Here is a 19,390-nt window from a genome sequence, read left to right on the forward strand (position 1 = left end):
CGTTAAAAGAGGAACTTCAACAATAATTGATGAACCTAACGTACTAATTATCTCTCACTTTGGCAACAGACAAGGATGACAAATAGCTGCGTGATGGATGCCAGGCTGTCTGTATCCAAAATTCCCATTCTGTTCTTGGTGGATTTAACACAAAGCAAATAAAAATAATAAAGTAAAACAGGAATGGCCTCTTCCCAACAAATGCATTGAGTTTCACTATTTATTGAGCTGCCCAACAAATTTAATCCATCCTATTTGATGCCTCATAATACGAAGGAGACAGGTTTTCCTAAAATCCAGTAGTCAAAGAATTAAGTGAAATTTAGGAGTTTGTTTACATGCAAATATAAAGAAAGTTCTAAATATTTTCTTCCTTCTTGTAGGCCAGTATCGGAACCTGAGCATCTCACCAATTAACAATGGCGAGTGAAGACAAAGTTGCCATCCTTTCTGATGATGAAGAGGAACAGAAGAGAAAATATATTCTTGCTGAGCCCTTCAACACACTGTCAGCTGAAGCAAGAAATGAATCATCTCTTGCTCCTGCTCATTTAGCAACAGAAGCAGCAGAAGCAGAGGAACCCGACTGGTTGGAGAAACATTGCATAAAAATTAGTAATGATCTTCTTGTTTCCAAAATATTCTACTTCTTCTTTTATTCTGGTTATGGATCATTAATTCCACTACTGCCAGTGTATTACAAACAACTTGGCATGTTGGCCAGCCAAAGTGGACTCTTGGTAGGAATAAGGTATTTTATAGAATTCTGCAGTGCACCTTTCTGGGGAGTAATTGCAGATCGATTTAGAAAAGGAAAGATTGTCCTTCTCTTTTCAGTTATGTGTTGGATTGTTTTCAACCTGGGAATTGGTTTTGTGAAACCTGCCACCATGAGGTGTGAATCAAGGAATCCAGTACCTACCACAGCAGTTCCAAATGTTTCTACTTCCTCAATGTTATCTGCCGCTGCGACTACAAACCACTCCATTCAAAACAGCTCCAACAAAAGTCGGATACAGAGAGATATTTTAGCAAATCAGCGTTTCAGATATTTGGGAAACCTCGGTTTTTCTTTTCCCTTGTTTAATGTAGAACAAGACCACATCTTACAGAAAAGATCTGCTCCAAGTACTGACAATTCAACAACAACAAAACCAAACAGGACATTATACACTACCACCACCAGCAGCACACCTGCTACAACAGTGAGGGAAGATAAACAGGTCACTTACAACTTGACAGAAGTTGAAAATATTTTCCTACTAATCTTGTTGGTTGTCATCATCGGAGAGTTCTTCAGTGCTCCAGCAGTCACTATCGTGGACACCGTTACTCTACAGTATCTTGGCAAACACAGGGACCGATATGGATTGCAACGAATGTGGGGCTCCCTAGGGTGGGGCTTAACCATGCTGGCAGTTGGCATCTCAATTGACCATACTCACATTGAAGTTTTTATAGAAGGTGATGGCTGTCAAATCACAGATTACAAGAACTACAGAATAACTTTTATTGTTTTTGGTGTTTTGATGTCTTTAGCATTGATTGTATCAACCCAATTCAGATTTGATTACAGTCATTTAAAAACTGAAGAGAACAAAAGGGAAGATACTATTGAAATTCAGCAAGTGGCTCAGAATTCTTCAGTGGATAATTCTAAAGTCAATGGCAATGCTGAAGATTCCAGGAGCACAGGGAAAAAGACATTTGAATTTAAATGGCTGCTGAGAATGATTTGCAGTGTGCAGTATGGTTCGGTGCTATTTGTAGCCTGGTTCATGGGCTTTGGTTATGGCTTTGTGTTCACATTCCTCTACTGGCATTTGGAAGACCTGAATGGGACAACTACACTCTTTGGAATCTGCTCAGTCCTCAGCCACATCTCAGAACTGACAGCCTATTTCCTGAGCCATAAGCTGATTGAACTGGTGGGTCACATTAGGTAAGCTACTACACTGCTTCCCCTTTCTTTGATGTGGCACGTGCTTCACATTACAACAGGATTTCAAGGGAGGCTACAATTTTCCATCTATTTATACATCATAGTTTTGCATTACACAGTAGGAGTGCCAGGGGAAATTAAGTCCCAAGTTATGGTGGACTTTATAGGGCTGAGAGCTCTGGTGTTTCACAAAGGGAGCATGGCTTTTCAAACCAAATACAGAACGTACCTAAACTCACAAAGAGAAAATTATTGGGGAAAACATTTGTTTATTCAGGTCTGAAAATACCAGAATCCATTTTAAAATTTGACTTGCCTCAAGTCAGATTGGACATCTCTCGGAGAATGTAGTGTACAGAAGTTGTGCATTTGCTCCAAATTTCATTGTTCAGTTTGAGCTGTTTAATTCCATTTCCCTGGATACTTCAGTGTTATTTGGGTGAGGGAAGGGGTAGGGTTGAATCACGGTGAAAGGTACAAATCTGAAAGAGGAACCCACCCACTTGAAAACCATATCCTTTCTAATTTAATGGAGCTGTTGAGCAGTCTGATTTCAGGAGGAAAGCAGATCATTTATATACTTGAAGGAGGATATGTGCCCTCTTTTTAAAAGTAATTCTGTTTTTTTTTAATTCATGGGGTTAGTGCCCTTATTGCACTGGTTGTGGACAAGAGGTAGAAATGTTTCCTCCATAGCCACAAGCTACAACACCCACACTTCCCTCCACAATGGTCTGAGATGTCTACTCCATGTGCCCAGTCCTGCAGTGGGACATCCTCAACCACCATCTCCACCCCTGACAATTGGATAGGCACATCACAAAGTTTCTCCTCTCTCCACGATCAACACTCTCAGCTGACTATCATGATTGGACATCTCTGTGATCTTAAACTCTTCCACCCCTCTGCCACAATCAGACCTCCCCACTGTCCTCATCTTGGTTTTAAATGTCCCTGGGAAGACTCTGCCCCTCCAACTCTAATAGGGAACACATGCCAAACAAAATTAGGTCTAGTCTTCCCACAGTCAAACACCCTTCTACTACCAGCATCTACACTCAATGTAACATTATCCATGATGTTTCTAGGTCTTGAAGTACCTATGTAGTGATTTATTTATCTGTTTATTCCCACCCTTCACCTTTTTTCCTTTGTTTCATAATTTCTTTCATTATTTTCCTTCACCTTTGTTCTTGGATAGACATCTCCAGCTAAAGTAGTCAATTTTTCTGGAAGGTCAAATGGTATCTACCACTGACTAGTTAATATGTGTCCACTGTAATGAGTTGCTCAGTGATGACCTGTGTTTTAGTTGGCTCATCAATCAGTTGTTTGGCTGAATTCCCCACATGCTGCTTGGAATATCACCAGTAAGGATGTTTGTCCTTTCTTTGTTTCATTTTCAAGGGAGTGTTGGCTTGGTACTCACCTGGAGGACACTGGGAAAGCTTCCCTTCCCTTGAATAATAGCATGGGATATTTCCAGCTACTTAAATAGGCAGCTGGGAATGATCACAAAAGAAGGAGAAATGAGTGGCATACAAATGCCATGCAAAGACAGAGGTTAAACAGACATGGGATTTTCATATCTTCAGTGCAAAACAGTCTAGCTTTTATTGAAAGGCATGGTGGTCAAATTGTACAGTATTCAGATCAGACAACACCAAAGCCAAATCTAATTCCACTAGCTCACTTTTGCCTTACTAAACTGGCAGTAGTGAGGTGAATTTTAGCTCTTGCACTGTCAACCTAAATCATCTAACTCAAGACATACTGGGAATTAAACTTGGTATTTCCTTGATCTATAAAGCAGATAACAGTGAGTGGAAAGAGCTAGAAGAATCTTGATTATTTTTTAAAAGGTGAGGGCTCATTGGCTGCATTTGCTGTTATCCTCAAATTTGATCTGATTTGCTTTAGACCTTGCTATTTTCTCCTGAAAAAACACAAAAAAAACCCCACAAAGTGAGAAGGGAAATTAAGTGCTGAAGACCAGAAAGCTGTGCATGCAATTTGCACTTACCACATCATTTATCTATTGCCAACCTGCCATCTGATCTGTCAGATTGGCTTGATTACCACATGTTGAACGGAAGTCAGGACCATCATATGTGTGCAGAGCCTGAGTGGACCTTCTGAGGCTTCAAAGTACCTGGGCCAGACATACCTTCCTGGATTTAAATAATACATTTGCCACCGGCACCAGTTAGTACATGTGCCTGAGAACCAGCAGAGATCCCTTATTTGCATTTCAGGTGACAGACTTAAAATGGAACTTTTTAATTGGGCTGAGAATTGAGCTGGAAGATTGCAAAGTCATTTAGAGAGCCCAGGCCTGGACTCCAAGGTGGGCAGTAATTTCTCCTGCTCGGGGATCATAGCACCTTTTCTCCTACAGTATGCTGGATGCCATATGGATATACGTCAAGGCTTCAGGAACTCCTGGCCGGGGAGACTCCTCTCCTAGCCACATGTTCTCTGATGCAGAGGACCACGTTTGGCTTGGATGTAGACTGAATGAAGTTATGCAAGCTCGAATCCAGTGTTCCTAGCTTTACAAGAACATTGTCTAATTCTTTCCTGCCCACTTGATGGTGGAACATGCCAGGAGATCTGTGATTTTTAGGGCTGCACCATTTTACTGGGTAGTAAGCATAATGTTCCTTTTTCTCAATGTTTAATTGTACATATGATGTATCACCAGTGTATGCCTTCCAGCCAAATGTAAGGTTATCCAATTAATCCTGCCACTCCACCCATCCATCCCCCTCCACCCCCCACAATTTTTCCCATAGCTCTGCAAATGTTTTCTCTTCAATTAATTTTCAAATTCCCTTTTGAAATTTATTTTTGAATCTGATCCACCATCCATTCACTAGTTATTTCGACATCATAACAATTCACTGTGTTTAAAAAGTAGTTTACCCACCTTACCCATCTTCTTTTGTCAATCACCTTAAATCTGGTTACTTGTCCTTCCATAATTGTAAACAGCTCCTCTATTTACTCTGTCAAAACCTTCATTATTCTGATCACCGCTATCAAGTCTCCTCTCAAAGGCAAGTGACCCCAGCATCTCTAGTCTTTTCACATAATTGACATCCCTTATCTCTGAATTTATTCTAATGTCTTTTGTTTAATGCTAAATGTTTTAGCTCCTTCATAAATTGTGTTATGCAGAACTAAAGACAGTACTCCATCTGAGTGAGGCCCAGTAAAGTTTTAGCAAACAATCTTTGTATTTTTGTACTTTGCATCTCTATGAATAAACTTGTCCTGCCACCTTCAAGTACTTGCCCACATCTACCCCTTTTTTCTCTTGTTCTCTTTGTTCCTATAATTGGTAAAATTGTATCACTTGATTTATAGTGTCTCTTCTCAATCTTCCTACCATAAGGTATTATTTCACACTTAAGAGCATTGCATCAGCCTCATATCATTTGTGCATATTTGCTTTCCTATTCAGGAAAGCAAATAGGATGGACCTTCAATATCCTTTGTTGATGGCAAACAACACCCAGCTAACAGCATTGGTGATACAACAATTCATCCAAGGTCATACCACTAACACACATAGTTCTTAAAGGTATAGGCACATAATATGTACTACAGAGTCTGTACATTCCAAGAACCTATGCCCTCCTGATATCTATTACTATCCTTATTGTTTGCTATGCTTCTATGTTTTGTGTCATCTGCAAATGTCGGTGGATGAAATCTATGTGTAGGTGGTTGCTGCTCACATTTGACATTAAGAGTGTCCATTGAACAGAGAAAGAAGTAAAAATAACCCCAAAGAGACACATGTTGAGAAATTGGGGTTTCACCCTCCTTCCCTCAGGTAGTGCAAGCAACTTCAGGGCTCTAAAAGAAATTGTGCAATTGGACAAAAGTTTGTAAAAGCACTGTGGAGTTTTATACACAGAATCATGCTCTGAAACGGGGCCTGTTTGATCCCAATCAGCAGCTAACTGCAGAGCTTGCAGCTGCTGCATCATTGCATTTTTGACTGCTGGGAAGTATGTCAGTAACAAAAAGAGCTCAGCCCGCATCCGTAACAGTACAGCTGCAGTAAAGTCTGCCGTGGATGCGCAAGGAGTCATGGGGAAGGGGAGGGACCCAGTGCTCTCCTGTGCATTTTGGAACCCACCATATGATGATGTAGTCCAATCAACTCCTGTGATGTGGGAGGCTCCAAGCCACTGGCAAGCTGATCAAGGGGCCAGTGGTCCAAGCAGGCAGCTCTGAATTGATTTACACAAAGTGGCACCATGAGTGAAAGGAGCATCAAATTAGTTCTCCATTGAGCTAATCATTGAAAAACAAGGCTAGAAGATGCTGTGTGCAGGGCATTGATGTGACAGCACTGATACTATATTCTGCATGCTGTGTGCTAGTTTTTCTGTGCATGAACAACAAAGGTCATAGGTTGCCCCCAAAAGCTCCATTTTAAGCTGGCAGTGGAGAAAATGTGTGCAGCACAACCCAATCAGTGGGTGCAGAACCTATGCCTGAAAACATTAGCTGTACGAAGATGAATCACATTGAGAGGTCAGGCCAGTTTTCCATTGGATGCGATTTCATCTGAAAGTTATCACTTGCACAATCTGCCTCAGTTAAAACTTCTTTAGTGTGTCTTTTGTACATAAGGAAGATGTGATTAGGGGTCCAATGGGTTTTAAATGTAGGGCTAGGTAAAGGCAGCAGTCCTTTTCAATGTAACAGAAATGGGAGTTATTAGGTCAGGTGTCAAACATGCAAGTCTGCTGAGGGTTAAAGAAATCTACCCAGGAATAAGACCCCATTTCCCACAGTAATATTTTACTCTGGATCGCTTAATACAGCAATTGAGCTCAACATTTTAGCTTTCAAACCTGTAATGCAGCCTCTTTATATAATTCTAGCAACACAGCTTCATGCACTTTAAACACTTTATAAATATCAAAAAGTTCCAGGCTCTTGAAACTGTTATCATCTGGAGTTCCAAGAGCTGCTGGTATTTGGATTCGGTGAAGCATGGTTACACCACGGATAAGTTCATCTCCAAGCAAGCATGAATAGTTTAGGTCTAAATGTTCTCAAGCTGTTGTTTAAAATCTGGAGGTCAGTCTCTTTGTGACCATGGCATTGCTACTTTCAGCAGATGTGCAGGCATTTAACCTTGGGGTTTAACAGAAGGTAGCTTCTGACTTCGCTATCACTACCTTATGAGGTAACTCCTCTTGCTATTTCAGAAAACCTTATGAATTGAATGTCAATTACACTGTTAAAAATGTTCATTCTAGTTCAGCAGATGGAAAATTTTTATTGCTCTAGATTAAAGAAATTTATCGCTTTCATGAGTTCAAAGAATACAGCACTTTAGTTGCAGACCAATTTAATCAGTGGCTTGAATTGTTTGAATTCAAAGGTTCAAGTCGTTGTTTAATACAATTATGCTCATTTTTTCCCCCTCACTGCCCAGGCAGATTCAGTTACATATTCTCTGACACAGTGAGTTTATTGTGCTTTTTTTTGTATGATTTCAAATTGTTCTGCTATAATGTGGAATACATTGAAAAGAATATGACTAGCCAGTTGAATATGGGGCATCAGTTTTGTGTACATGCTGTATATATACTGTATATTTGCCTCAGTTAAAAATTTCCATTAAAACATGAAATCTATTTGAAAGTTTTTTTATAAATCAAAAGCTAAAGTACATTTGATTGCTTCAAACTACATCTAGCATTCTGACCTACTTTACAGAACATTCAAATTAATCTATTTCAGCAAAGAAACAAGTTCAAGATACTTTGGGGGGGGGGGGATGGATGTAGTTTTGTCTAGAACTGTCTTCATTCAATATCTTATCATTTATTTCTGCTCAGTGCCTATGTCTTTTTTCAAAAACGTTTTTTTATCGTGTGTTTGTTGACCATGAATTTTCTATACTTACTGAACTGATGTTTAATATTTCAGTTTCCTAACATCTTATTCACAACTTTTGCTCCCATTTCATCCCGTCAGTTGTACACACCACCAACCCACCAAGACGCCAACCCGATGACAACTTCCACCCATCAGAAAAATTAGTAGGCATCTCACGTCATAAAAATCGCAAACCTACCCAACTTTCCGACTCTTTTTGCAAAACATCATGTAACAGATCTCCAGGCCTTTACATCATGGGTTCCAGTCGAGCCTGTTTCCTTAACCCAAGCCCTGTGGGACCCACGTATCCAGTGGACTGGGGACTAATCGGATCTGTGTTGTGTTAAGAGTTGAGGTGGGGTCGGGTTGTACTGCGCCGACTCAGCACTTTATCCAGGTATACTGGGGTATTCGATTGACTCGGAACTGGAAGATTAATTTAGGGTTTTAAGTTTGACTCGGTGGCCGTGGGAAAGTGTCATGCCCGGTTGGGGAACGGATAGGGAACGTTCCATGGGACCAGCGAGCGCCTTGCCGGGCGTTGGCTCCAGGTTTGCGTCGGTGTGTGGCGGTCAGAGGCTGGCGCTCATTGAGGCGGGGGCTGGACTGGGCTGGGCTGGGCTGGGGTGAGGGCTGGCGGGGGCGCTGGGCTAGGGTGGAGTGCCTTTCTCGGGCGTGGATGCCAAATTTGATTCGGTGACGTACGTTGTCCGGGTGTCACATTCTACAAATATTTTCAGGGTGGGGAAGGGAAACGGGTCAAACAGTTTGGATACCTCTAATCCCAAGTACGCGTACTTCATAACTCGCATGCTGTTGCATCCAATTAAACTCTGGAGTAAGGGTTGGGGTGTTTTTCGAGGAGAAGAACATCTAATGAGTGGGAGGAAAGACGCGGTAATGAGCATGGGAGAATTAAAATGGAATAAACAGGAGAAAAAAGGCAATAACAGTTCTAAAAGTCATCACATTTATAAAATATTTCCTTCAACATGCTAAGTAGAAGTGCCAGGAAAAATTGATTGTTCTTTTTAATATAAATTCACAAACAACGTTTTGGAGAAAAAATATAATAGTTTTAAAAGTTGATTAAACCCCCAGATGACCAAATCTATGGAGGCAGCAGATAGATTGGTTGTCATCTTCCAAAATTCTGGAATGTTCCCACTAATTAGAAGGTAGCAAAACCTACTATTTAAGAGAGGAGGGGGGAGGAAAACAGGGAACAGTGTAGAAATGTTAGTTTGTTATCAGTAGTAGGAAAAATTTCGGAAGCTATTATTAATGAAGTGGTAAACAGTGACCTTAGAAAATAATAGGATTGCATAGAGTTAATTTGGATTTATGAAAGGGGAATCATGTTTGACAAATCTGTAGTTTTTTTTAGGTTGTAACTAATGGAATCAATGAGAGTGAAAGAATTGAGGTGGTGTTTTTGAACTTTCAGAAGGTTTTTTATAAGTTGCTATGCAAGATATTAAACACAATTATAACAGGATGCATTTGTTGTGGATTGAGAATTGGTTAACAGATAGAAAATAGAGTCGACATAGAACATAGAAGAGCACTGCACAAGAACAGGCGCTTTGGCCCACAATGTCTCTGCCGACCATGATCCCAAATTAACCTAATCCCATTTGCCTGCACATGATCCATATTCCTCCATTCCTTTAATGTTCATGTGTCTGTTCATATGGCCTCTTAAATGCCACTATTGTGTCTGCTTCCACCACCACACCGGCAGTCCATTCTAGGCACCTACCACTGTCTGTAAAAAAAAAACTTGCCCTGCACATCTCCCTTAAACATTCCCCGTCAGCTTTAAGCTATGCCCTCTAGTATTTGATATTCTGCTCTGGGAAGGAGACTATTTACCCTATCTATGCCTCTCATAATTTTATAAACTTCTAGTAGACATAAAATGATCATTTTCATCCTGGGGGACTGTGACTAGTGGGTGCCTCTGGGATCAGTGCTGGGGTCCCAGCTGTTCACAGTCTATATCTGGAGAGGCGATTGAGTGTTGTATGTCTGACTATGCTGCTACTACAAAGCTGGGTAGTAGTGACAGAAAGCTAGGACGTGAGGAGAATACAGATAGGGTTCTGTGGGAAATAGACAGATTAAATGGATGAGTGAGGACTTGGCAGATGGAACATAATGTGGGAAAATATAAGGTCATATAGTTAAAACAAAAAGATAAGTGTATTTTTTTTAAATGGTGAGAGCTTGAAAGTTGAGGGCCTTGCATGTGAGCTACTGAAAGTTAACATTCAGGTACAGTAAGCAGTTAAGAACCAAATGATATTTTGGCCTTTATTGCAAGAGGTTTTGAGAACAAGAGATGTTTTCCTCCAGTTATGTAGGGCTCTGGTGAGTATACATATTGTGATTGAGGGAGTGCAGCAAAGATTCATCAGATTAATTGCTTGGATGGTGATTTTGTTGTGTGGAAAGAGATTTGGTAAAGTGGGCCTACTCTCTTGAGTTTAGAGGATTAGGAGATGATCTCATTGGAATGTAAAAATCCCTGTGGGGTTTGACAAGATAGATGTGAATGTGATGCTTTTTCTGGCTCTGAGTCTAGAACTGGGGTGTCACAGTCTCAGAATAAGGGTTTGACCATTCAGGAAAGAGGTGGGAAGATGTCTCTGTGGATCTTTGGAGTTGTCGTCCCAAGAGGGCTATAGAGTCTCAGTGACTGCATCTAATCAGGAGTTCAGTAGGCTTTTAGATATTAGGTAAATCAAGAGATACAGGGTTAGTACAGGAAAGTGGAGTGACGATATAAGATGAACCATGATCTTATTGATGAGAGCAGCCACGGGGGACCGAATGGCCTATTCCTGCTACTATTTCTTTTGTTCATGTGTCCTTATATAACACACATGTATTACTTTCAAAGAACCTGTTTATTTATGTTTAACCATGCTTATGTTTGTGTCCCAGGGTACTGTACATTGGCCTGGCTTGTAATACAGCTCGTTATTTATATATCTCGTATGTGGAAAATGGATGGTATGTCCTACCCATGGAGGTGTTGCAAGGTAAGAAGGTGAAAAATTTGAAAACTTGACAATAAAAGTAAAGATTATTCTCATACATATCAACACAAAATTATCAGATATCAGATCGTTGCTCCACTTGCATGCTCTTAGCAAGAGATAAACTGAGCCATTCTTATTCGCTACATTGAAGATAATTCTCCTCATGCCACTTCTTGTTGATTTAATACTTCTTAAATTTTTCATGCATAGCAAGTTGATCTGGAACACATTACCTGAAAGGGTGGTAGAAGCAGATTCAATAATAACATTCAAAAGGAAAATAGATAAATCCTTTTAGGGAAATATTAACATGGTCATTGAGAAAGATCAGGGAGTGCGACTAATTAGGTAGTTCTTTAAAGAGTTGCCATAGACACAGCTGACTGAACAGCTTCCCACGATTCTTGATTTTGCATAAAATCAAAACTTTGAATCAACTTTCACCATAAGAAAAAGGGATGCAAACTGAAGCATAGAATTTGGTCCTATTAGCCCTGTTTTTACACACAACTTGCACATAAAAGCGATTTAACCCAAGTTAGATCATGCTGGTGATCATTTCACACATGCAGTGGAAAATTATTCTGAATGTTCCTGAGTTGAGATAGTGCTGTTGATGTTTTTCTGACATTACTGATGCACTGAATGACATCACTAGTTCTGCACCACACTTTTCCTCCCTTGCAGAGATAAAGTGAAACTATTGAGTACAACCTCATTGAATGCTCACAGTACTTAGACTACTTTGCTGCATTTGTCTATTTAAAACAACACTGATGTTATCAGGATAGCTGACAGGACAGCTTCAGAACTGACTGCAGGCAACTTGGTCACCTTCCAAAGTTCACAAGAATATGTTTGAACAGAAGTGTGACTTTTTTTCAGCCTCTGGCTACTGAGATATTCATTTTGTGGTGACAGGCTGGTAGCAATCCATTCCTGAAGATGTTATGACGGCAGTGACTGGCCACATAGGGTGGCTAATGGACCTCAGGGCAGGAAGCAAAGTCCTGCTGTCTACTTTGAGATGAATATTCGGAGACATCACATCCTTCACGGACCTCTGATGAGCAGTTTATTTGCAGGTTCGGATTTTTCAAGGCTGTCATCACAGAAATATGAAAAGCTGTGGAAAGACACTAGCCGTGCTCTTGTGCTTGGATTTCACACTCAATGGAGATCAAAGTTATGTTGGCTTTCCAAGTTCCTCACCACAGTAACCTTCCACGTAGCTGCAACAGATTTCTGCTTGCCCCCAATTTATTGCTCTTTGCAGCATCAGAGGGGTCACTTAGCATTCTGTTCACAAAGAGATACGTTCACAAACTTTGATTTCACTGACAACCAGGTGGCATCTTAAGTATTGGGAGTTGCCAGAATTGCTGGGTTTCAGGAGTGCAGGCAACCAGATAAATGTGTAGCAAATTGTTGGAACCTGCATCCAATTGAGTCTGATCCTGTCAGACTACAATGGTCCTTTGTTTTATTACTTATTCATTCATGGAATGTGGATATCCCTGGCAAAGCCAGCATTTATTGTCTATCTGCTGTTGGTCTGAACTGGAGAGACAGTTGAGAGATAACCGCATTGGTGGGTTTTCATGTAAAGATAGACTGGGTAAGGTTGGGAGATTTCCTTTATACAGTATCTGGGTATAAAATACCACAGCATTGTTTCTGATGTATTTTTGGTCATTTTTGTGATCACTTTGCAAGAAATCCGAATGAGCTTTAAAGATAAATACACAATGCTAAAAAAGGGTGAAATCCAATTTCTATGAATTACCTCATTTAACTCGTTTCTTGACGCCTCTCCTTTTAAAGATGTAAAGTAATGCATGTCTGATTAACTGAACCATGTTTTTCTGTAACCACCATAGAGTCTGATTAGAAAATGAATGAAATGTTGAAAGGATGAATTTATGTTTATTTGCAGGTGTTACCCATGCAGCAGTATGGGCTGCATGTATATCTTACCTGAGTGCAGCTGTGCCTCCTGCATTAAGAACTTCCACTCAAGGAATTCTACAAGGGCTCCATTTAGGTTTGGGCCGAGGCTGTGGTGCTATGGTGGGAGGAGTAATGGTGAATGCCTTTGGTAAGTCATATCATGTATATTCTGTACGTATCAGTGACTGGGAGAGAGTTGTTCATTATTTATCTGGTGAAGCAGCCTTTTATCCTAATGGTCTCACTTTCAAGCTGCTTCAAATATTCATGAAATTGACATGCTTTGACTAATTTAGGGATTGGTTTATCATTTTTACTGTAATAAAATTGCAAAGCTGCATTCTCTCAGAATTAGGGAGTTTACTACATTTAGCATTCAGAGAGAGTCTGCTGTTATCAATTTAACTCAGGAAATCTTTTTCTCTTTTATGTGCTGTTTCATTGCAACATATTAAATCTAGTCCCAGCTAAGTTGGCTTTTCTGATATTCTTAAAAATATCTTCTGCTATATGTATGCATTTTATTTAGAAATATTAAATGTTCACATTCTAGAATAATATTGAATGCAATATTCTAAAATATTAAAATAATAATTTGTATTACGATAATAATACAAGTTTTTTTTTAAGGACAAATAGTTAATATTATGGCAGTGACTGGCCATATAGGGTGGCTCAAGGACATCAGGGCAGGATGCAAAGCCTGTTCACCTTCTTTCAACAGACAAATCCAAAGAGGAAAAGGGTGATGCAAGGCTGAACCAATACTCAAACCATTACATTGACTATTCAGTTATAAATACTCCAGGATGCCTGATGACAAATATTTCAAAATAGAAAATAAAAGTGACCTGGATCACTGAGTAAATGTACTGACTGGAAGAGGGTTGAGCCAGATCGACAAGGAAAATCTTAGGTTCAATGGTCAGTTCATGCTCACTTGGTTGATCAAAGCCAGAGCAGTTGTTATGAAAGGCTGGGCTGTGAGACATGGCTTCATTGAATCATTTGCTCCATTGTGCCTGTAGCATTTCTTTGGTTGAACTATCCATTTATTACCACCCTTGCTCTTTGCCCATAGTCCTGCAGACTTGACCTTTTTAAATACGCATCCAATTTTCTTTTGAAAGTTTTGTATTTTATCTACTTCCAATACTCTTTCAGGAAATATATACAGATTATGATCTAACTGTCCCTGTTAGAAATACTTGTACATGGAAATAGTAAGCAAAAGTGACATCATCTTTGGCTGTGGCAGCCCTACAAAGTCTAGTATCAAACTGACAGCATTTACTTTCCAGTCTTACACACGAAAAGTGCCCGCTGAGAAATGGCACCAGAGAATCATTAAAGTGATACATGCTGAAAGACTTGTGAAAGAATGTAAGGCAAAGAAAAAGTCAGTAGAGCTAAACAAAATAACTACTTATTTATAGCTTTGTTTTATGGTTGATTTTACCACTCTGAATTCACTTGAACAGTTTTAATAAATGTATTGTTTTCCATTGCAACGTACCATATTGCAATAGCAAGGAGAATCAGAATCAGGTTTTTTAGCACTGACATATGTCGTGAAATTTGTTGTTTTGTGGTAGGATTACAGTGCAAGACATAAAGACATTACTAGAAGTAACAAAATAAATAAATAGTGCAAAAGAAGAATAAGGAGGTAGTGTTCTTGGGTTCATGGACCGTTCAGAAATCTGATAGCAGAGGGAAGGAAGCTGTTCCTGAAACATTGAGTGTGGGTCTTCAGGCTTCTGTACCTCCTCCCTGATGGTAGTAACGTGAAGAGGGCATGTCCCAGCTGGTGAGGGTCCTTAATGATGGATGCTGCCTTCTTGAGGGTGTCCTCGGTGGTGGGGAGGATTGTGCCCATAATGGAGCTGGCTGAGTCTACAACCCTCTGCAGCCTCTTTCAATCCTGCACATTGGAGCCTCCATACCAGGCGGTGATGCAACCAGTCAGAATGCTCTCCACTGGACATCTGTAGAAATTTGCAAGTCTCTGGTGACGTACCAAATCTCCTCAAGCTCCTAATGAAGTAGAGCCACTGGCGTGCCGCCTTCATGATTGCATCAGTGTGTTGGGCCCAAGATAGATCCTCTGAGATGTTGACACCCAGGAACTTGAAGTTGCTCACCCTTTCCACTGCTGACCCCTTAATGAGGACTGGTGTGTGTTCTCCCATCTTCCCCTTCCTGAAGTCCACAGTCAATTCCTTGGTCTTGCTGACGTTGAGTGTGAGGTTGTTGTTGCGACACCACTCAACCAGCCAATATGTCTCACGCCTGTATGCCTCCTCATCACCATCTGAGATTCTGCCAACAACAGTGGTGCGATCAGCAAATTTATAGATGGTGTTTGAGCTGTGCCTAGCCACACAGTCATGAGTGTAGAGCGAGTGGGCTGAGCACGCATCCTTGAGGTGCGCCAGTGTGGATTATCAGCGAGGAGGAGATGTTACTACTGATCAATACTGACTGTGGCCTTCTGATAAGGAAGTCAAGGATCCAGTTACAGAGGGAGGTACAGAGGCCCAGGTTTTGAACCTTGTTGATTAGTACTGAGGGGAAGATGATGTTGAACACTGAGCTATAATTGATAAACAGCAGCCTGACGCATGTCTTGCTATTGTCTAGGTGCTCCAGAGCCGAGTGGAGAGCCAATGAGATTGCGTTTGCTGTAGACCTGTTGTGGCAGTAGGCAAATTGCAGCAGGTCCAGGTCCTTGCTCAGGCAGGAGTTAACTCTAGCCATGATCAACCTCTGAAAGCACTTCATCACAGTAGATGTGAGTGCTACTGGGCAATAGTCATTGAGGCAGCTCACCCTGCTCTTCTTGATGCCCTTTAGAAGCTTGTGGGAACCTCTGACTGCAGCAGTAAGAGGTTGAAGATGTCCTTGAACACTCTCTTGAAAGGAGTGATGTCATCCAAAGTGATGTTATCTTGAAGTAGTTTGCCCCATTCTACATTTCTACAGTTGTGAAATCTAATCTGCACTGCAACGTGGGATAACCCAGAGGGTCAAAGAAAGTTTTGTTTTAACCTGTTCAGTGCAACTCGATCAAGACGAGTTTGACCCAGGTTCTTGAAACAAGCTCCTTTTACATGGTCTGTAAAAGGCATGTTTTTACCTTCAGTGTGAGGTCATGATCTGGCACCATTAGCTTTAAGGCGAGGTGAAGTTTTGTTTCTGATTTCCCTACACACTGTCCCACAAAGCCTGGAAGAGCCAACAAACCAAAAAGTCTGACAACTCAAAAACATTGATAACAAACAACACTGAGTTAATATCTACAGCCAGGGCAAAGTGATTAGTTTATGTTAATTCTTTTTCATTATCTTGAATTTTAAGTTTTTTATCAATATTTTGGGATCACTGTGTAATTCAGTGTATTTTTCTGCATCATCTAAAACCAGGGATCTCTTGGTATTTGAAAGGAAAATAGACACAATGTACCCAACAGTTTTATTATGGGATGGGGTAATGCCAAAGGCTTAAAAGTGCATATATTGCAGAGGTGGATTTAAAAATATAAGAAAGATTAAGTAAAATGTAATATGAAATAAATGAAATATCGCCATATTTTTCTTTAACGTTTAGTGCATTTTGAAATTGAGAGTTCAGTATTAAGAATTTATGTCTGTCTGCCAGTTGTTTGGGGTCACAATTGTCTTTAATTTTTCTATTATCAAATGGTAGTAGATGGGGAGGTTGAAAAAGCCTGGGACAAGGCAGGTGGCTTTATTTAAGAGCTGAGAGATGCATAGCCCAGATTTCACTATCAACTCTTCCAAAGACTGGTGTTAAAAGGGAGGTCTACTATTTTTAGATTATTTTTGTTATTATGATCCAAAACTGAAATAATAATGCAAACAATAGTGTCCTCAGATTTATTCATAACTCAGCAAAATTACTGAAACTGATTAAAATAATTAATACTTTTAATGGAAAAGGTATTACAGAAGAACATTATCTAGAAATTAATTCCCGGTTGATGGTGCTAAATATGCTGTATAGTAGCATTATCACATGATGCTCTGCCTCTGAAATTCATTTCATTCTAGGCACATGTGTTTCTATAGCTCTCTAGTACTGGGGGGAAAAAAACTCATTAGACATTACATTAAGGCTGCAAATTGGTTATAAGTAATCAATAAATTATTGCACAAAAGCATCAAATAGATTTTCCAAGTCATTCTTCAACAACCCTCTCGCTGTTCTCATTTACAGAGCCATTCTGTTTGCTCCATCTCCAAGCTTACAGAGATGCTTGCTTAGAAATGTTTCCTTGGTGAAGTGCACAAATGGGAGTTCCTCACATTTGATTCCATTTGGAGAAATCAATATCAAAAGGGAGGATTTGTGGCATTGACCAAAGATGATAACTTCCAAAACTAAGTTGCTTTCTCCTTTTCCAGTTCTGACAAAGGTTCTCAGACCTGAAATGTTAATGGTCTTTCTCTTTCCACAGATGCTGCTGAGTGTTTCCAGCAATTTCGGCTTTTATTTTGGATTTCTAGCATCTGCAGTTCTGTTTGATTTCATTTAAACATTTTTTATTGCTTTTGATTCTCTGCTAATGAAGTTCTCAGTCTTGACTTTGCCGTAGGGAGATACCAAGTAAAGTTTAGGCAATTCCCTGCAAGCGAGTAGAGTACAAGCAAAATTTCTTATAGTGCAGAGTGTGCCTCCCCTTATTAGAAAAATAATGGTTAAACTTGAGAGATGGACAAAAAGTGATCAGAATGGAGAGGAATGATAGACGTTTGGTTCCAGCTGAACTGATCGAGATACTTTTTGTGTGCTCTTTTATAATGGATAGAAACTATAGTGAATGGTCAGCCATGACTTGTTTAGTCAGGTCCTTGCCTCTTATTCAAAAGGTTAAGAGTTTAAGTCCCATCCTGGTAAAAGGAATGCAGAAATCAGGGCTGACACTCCAATTAGATGAATGCTGCACTGCTGGTGGGCTGTCCTTTAATAAGGCATAAAAACATAGTCCTGGCAGCTCTCTCAGATCCCATTATTGTCACATAGAATAAGGACAAAGGAGCTATTCTAATGTCCCGATCAACATTTATCTTCAATCAAATGTCCCAGTTATCGTTACATTGCTGATTGCAGGAGCATACAAAATGCACATTATTTGTTGCATTTCTCACACTGCAACAGTGACAACACTTCAAAACGGGCCTCAATGTAAGGCAATTTGGAATGTCCTGAAAAAGCTATATAATTGCAGTCTTTCTTATTGTAGCAGCAAATAGCAAACAACCAGGATAAAATCACTACTGAAGTTAAAGGGTTTTATACAGTGTGATTTGATTTGGAGTATTACCAGTTTTATTTCAGTGCCCATCACCATGTCTTTTATTGGTGCATGTTAAAGAATGAGTATTGATAAGTGATTAGACGTGATGTTGTCTGATTATGGATTTCAGGTGCTCAACAAACATTCCGTGGCATTGGAATGGCCTCTTTGGTGATTCTTCTACTTTTTGCCTTGATCCAATGGTTGGCAGTGCCTGATGAAGATGAAGGTATTTATCAGTATCACATTTAATGAGTAGAATCACAAAGTCAGTTAGAATTGCAATCAATGAGACATTCAATATTGCCCATTGCTTTCCTGCATTGCTTCAAGGAATTGTGCTGAGTCTGACAAACCTCTCTCTTTTGCCCTAACCATCCTTCTCCCCATTCCTGGACCCTTCTCCCTACCCCTCCACAACCTTCTCACTGTCGTACCCTCCCCTTCCCTCCTCATGTCCTGCACTCCTCTCTCTCCCTCTCCCACACCCCTCCTGCTTCTGTTCCTAGATCCCTGTCATTCCTACAATTCTCCCACTCGCACGCCTCTCCCTCTCCTCCTTCCTCTCCCACACCCAACCCCTACCACTGCTCCCTTGCCCCTATAAATGAACATATGAATCACAAAGGTGTAGAAGTGTATAGATCATGTGCTGGCTAATGGGATTAGTATGGATGGGCATGTGATAATCAGCATAGACAAGGTAGGTTGAAGGGCCTATTTATGTGCTCCATGACTCTGCGCCTCTCCTGCTCCCATGCCACTCCCTCTCCTTCTCCCATTCCCACTCCCTCTCCTGCTATCCTCCAAACTGCTCCCCTTCCACTCCCATGCCCCTCTCTCTCCCACATAACCCGCTGCTCCTGCTTCCATTTGCATTCCCAGTTCCATGATCCTTCTGCTCCCACTATCATGCCCCTAACATTTCTGCTTCTGTGCCATCTCTTTATTTCTCTCTCCTCCTGCTCCCTTTCCCCTCACCCCTGGTTTCCCCCAAATTCTAATGATCTGCTGTTAGGTTAATTGGCAACTGTAAATTACTCTTTCATGGAGGTCAGAGGCAAAAGAGAATGAGGTGAAGGGCTAAAGAAAAGGGGGAATTGGACTAGTCAGATTGTTCTGCAGAGAGCTGGCATGGAGTTGATGGGCCTTATGGCCTTGTTTATGTCTTAGTAAGTTTGTGAGTATATAAATCAAAAGTGTCATAGATACAATAGT

The 19,390-nt window shown here is 40.4% G+C and overlaps 1 protein-coding gene across 4 annotated transcripts in view; it reads left to right on the forward strand.

Moving 5' to 3' along the window:
- mfsd6b (major facilitator superfamily domain containing 6b) overlaps positions 1 to 19,390 on the forward strand; it is a 52,543-nt gene that overhangs the window by 23,293 nt on the left and 9,860 nt on the right. For all 4 annotated transcript variants that reach the window (XM_052024310.1, XM_052024319.1, XM_052024302.1 and 1 more), the window contains 4 exons: positions 384 to 1,942; positions 10,805 to 10,902; positions 12,839 to 13,000; positions 18,303 to 18,401. In XM_052024310.1, the coding sequence (XP_051880270.1) occupies positions 420 to 1,942; positions 10,805 to 10,902; positions 12,839 to 13,000; positions 18,303 to 18,401 (1,882 nt within the window). In that variant the 5' untranslated portion in view covers positions 384 to 419. The remainder of the gene's footprint in view (positions 1 to 383; positions 1,943 to 10,804; positions 10,903 to 12,838; positions 13,001 to 18,302; positions 18,402 to 19,390) is intronic.

Source organism: Pristis pectinata, chromosome 1, assembly GCF_009764475.1.
Source record: "Pristis pectinata isolate sPriPec2 chromosome 1, sPriPec2.1.pri, whole genome shotgun sequence".
In the NCBI taxonomy this organism is placed as follows: domain Eukaryota; kingdom Metazoa; phylum Chordata; class Chondrichthyes; order Rhinopristiformes; family Pristidae; genus Pristis; species Pristis pectinata.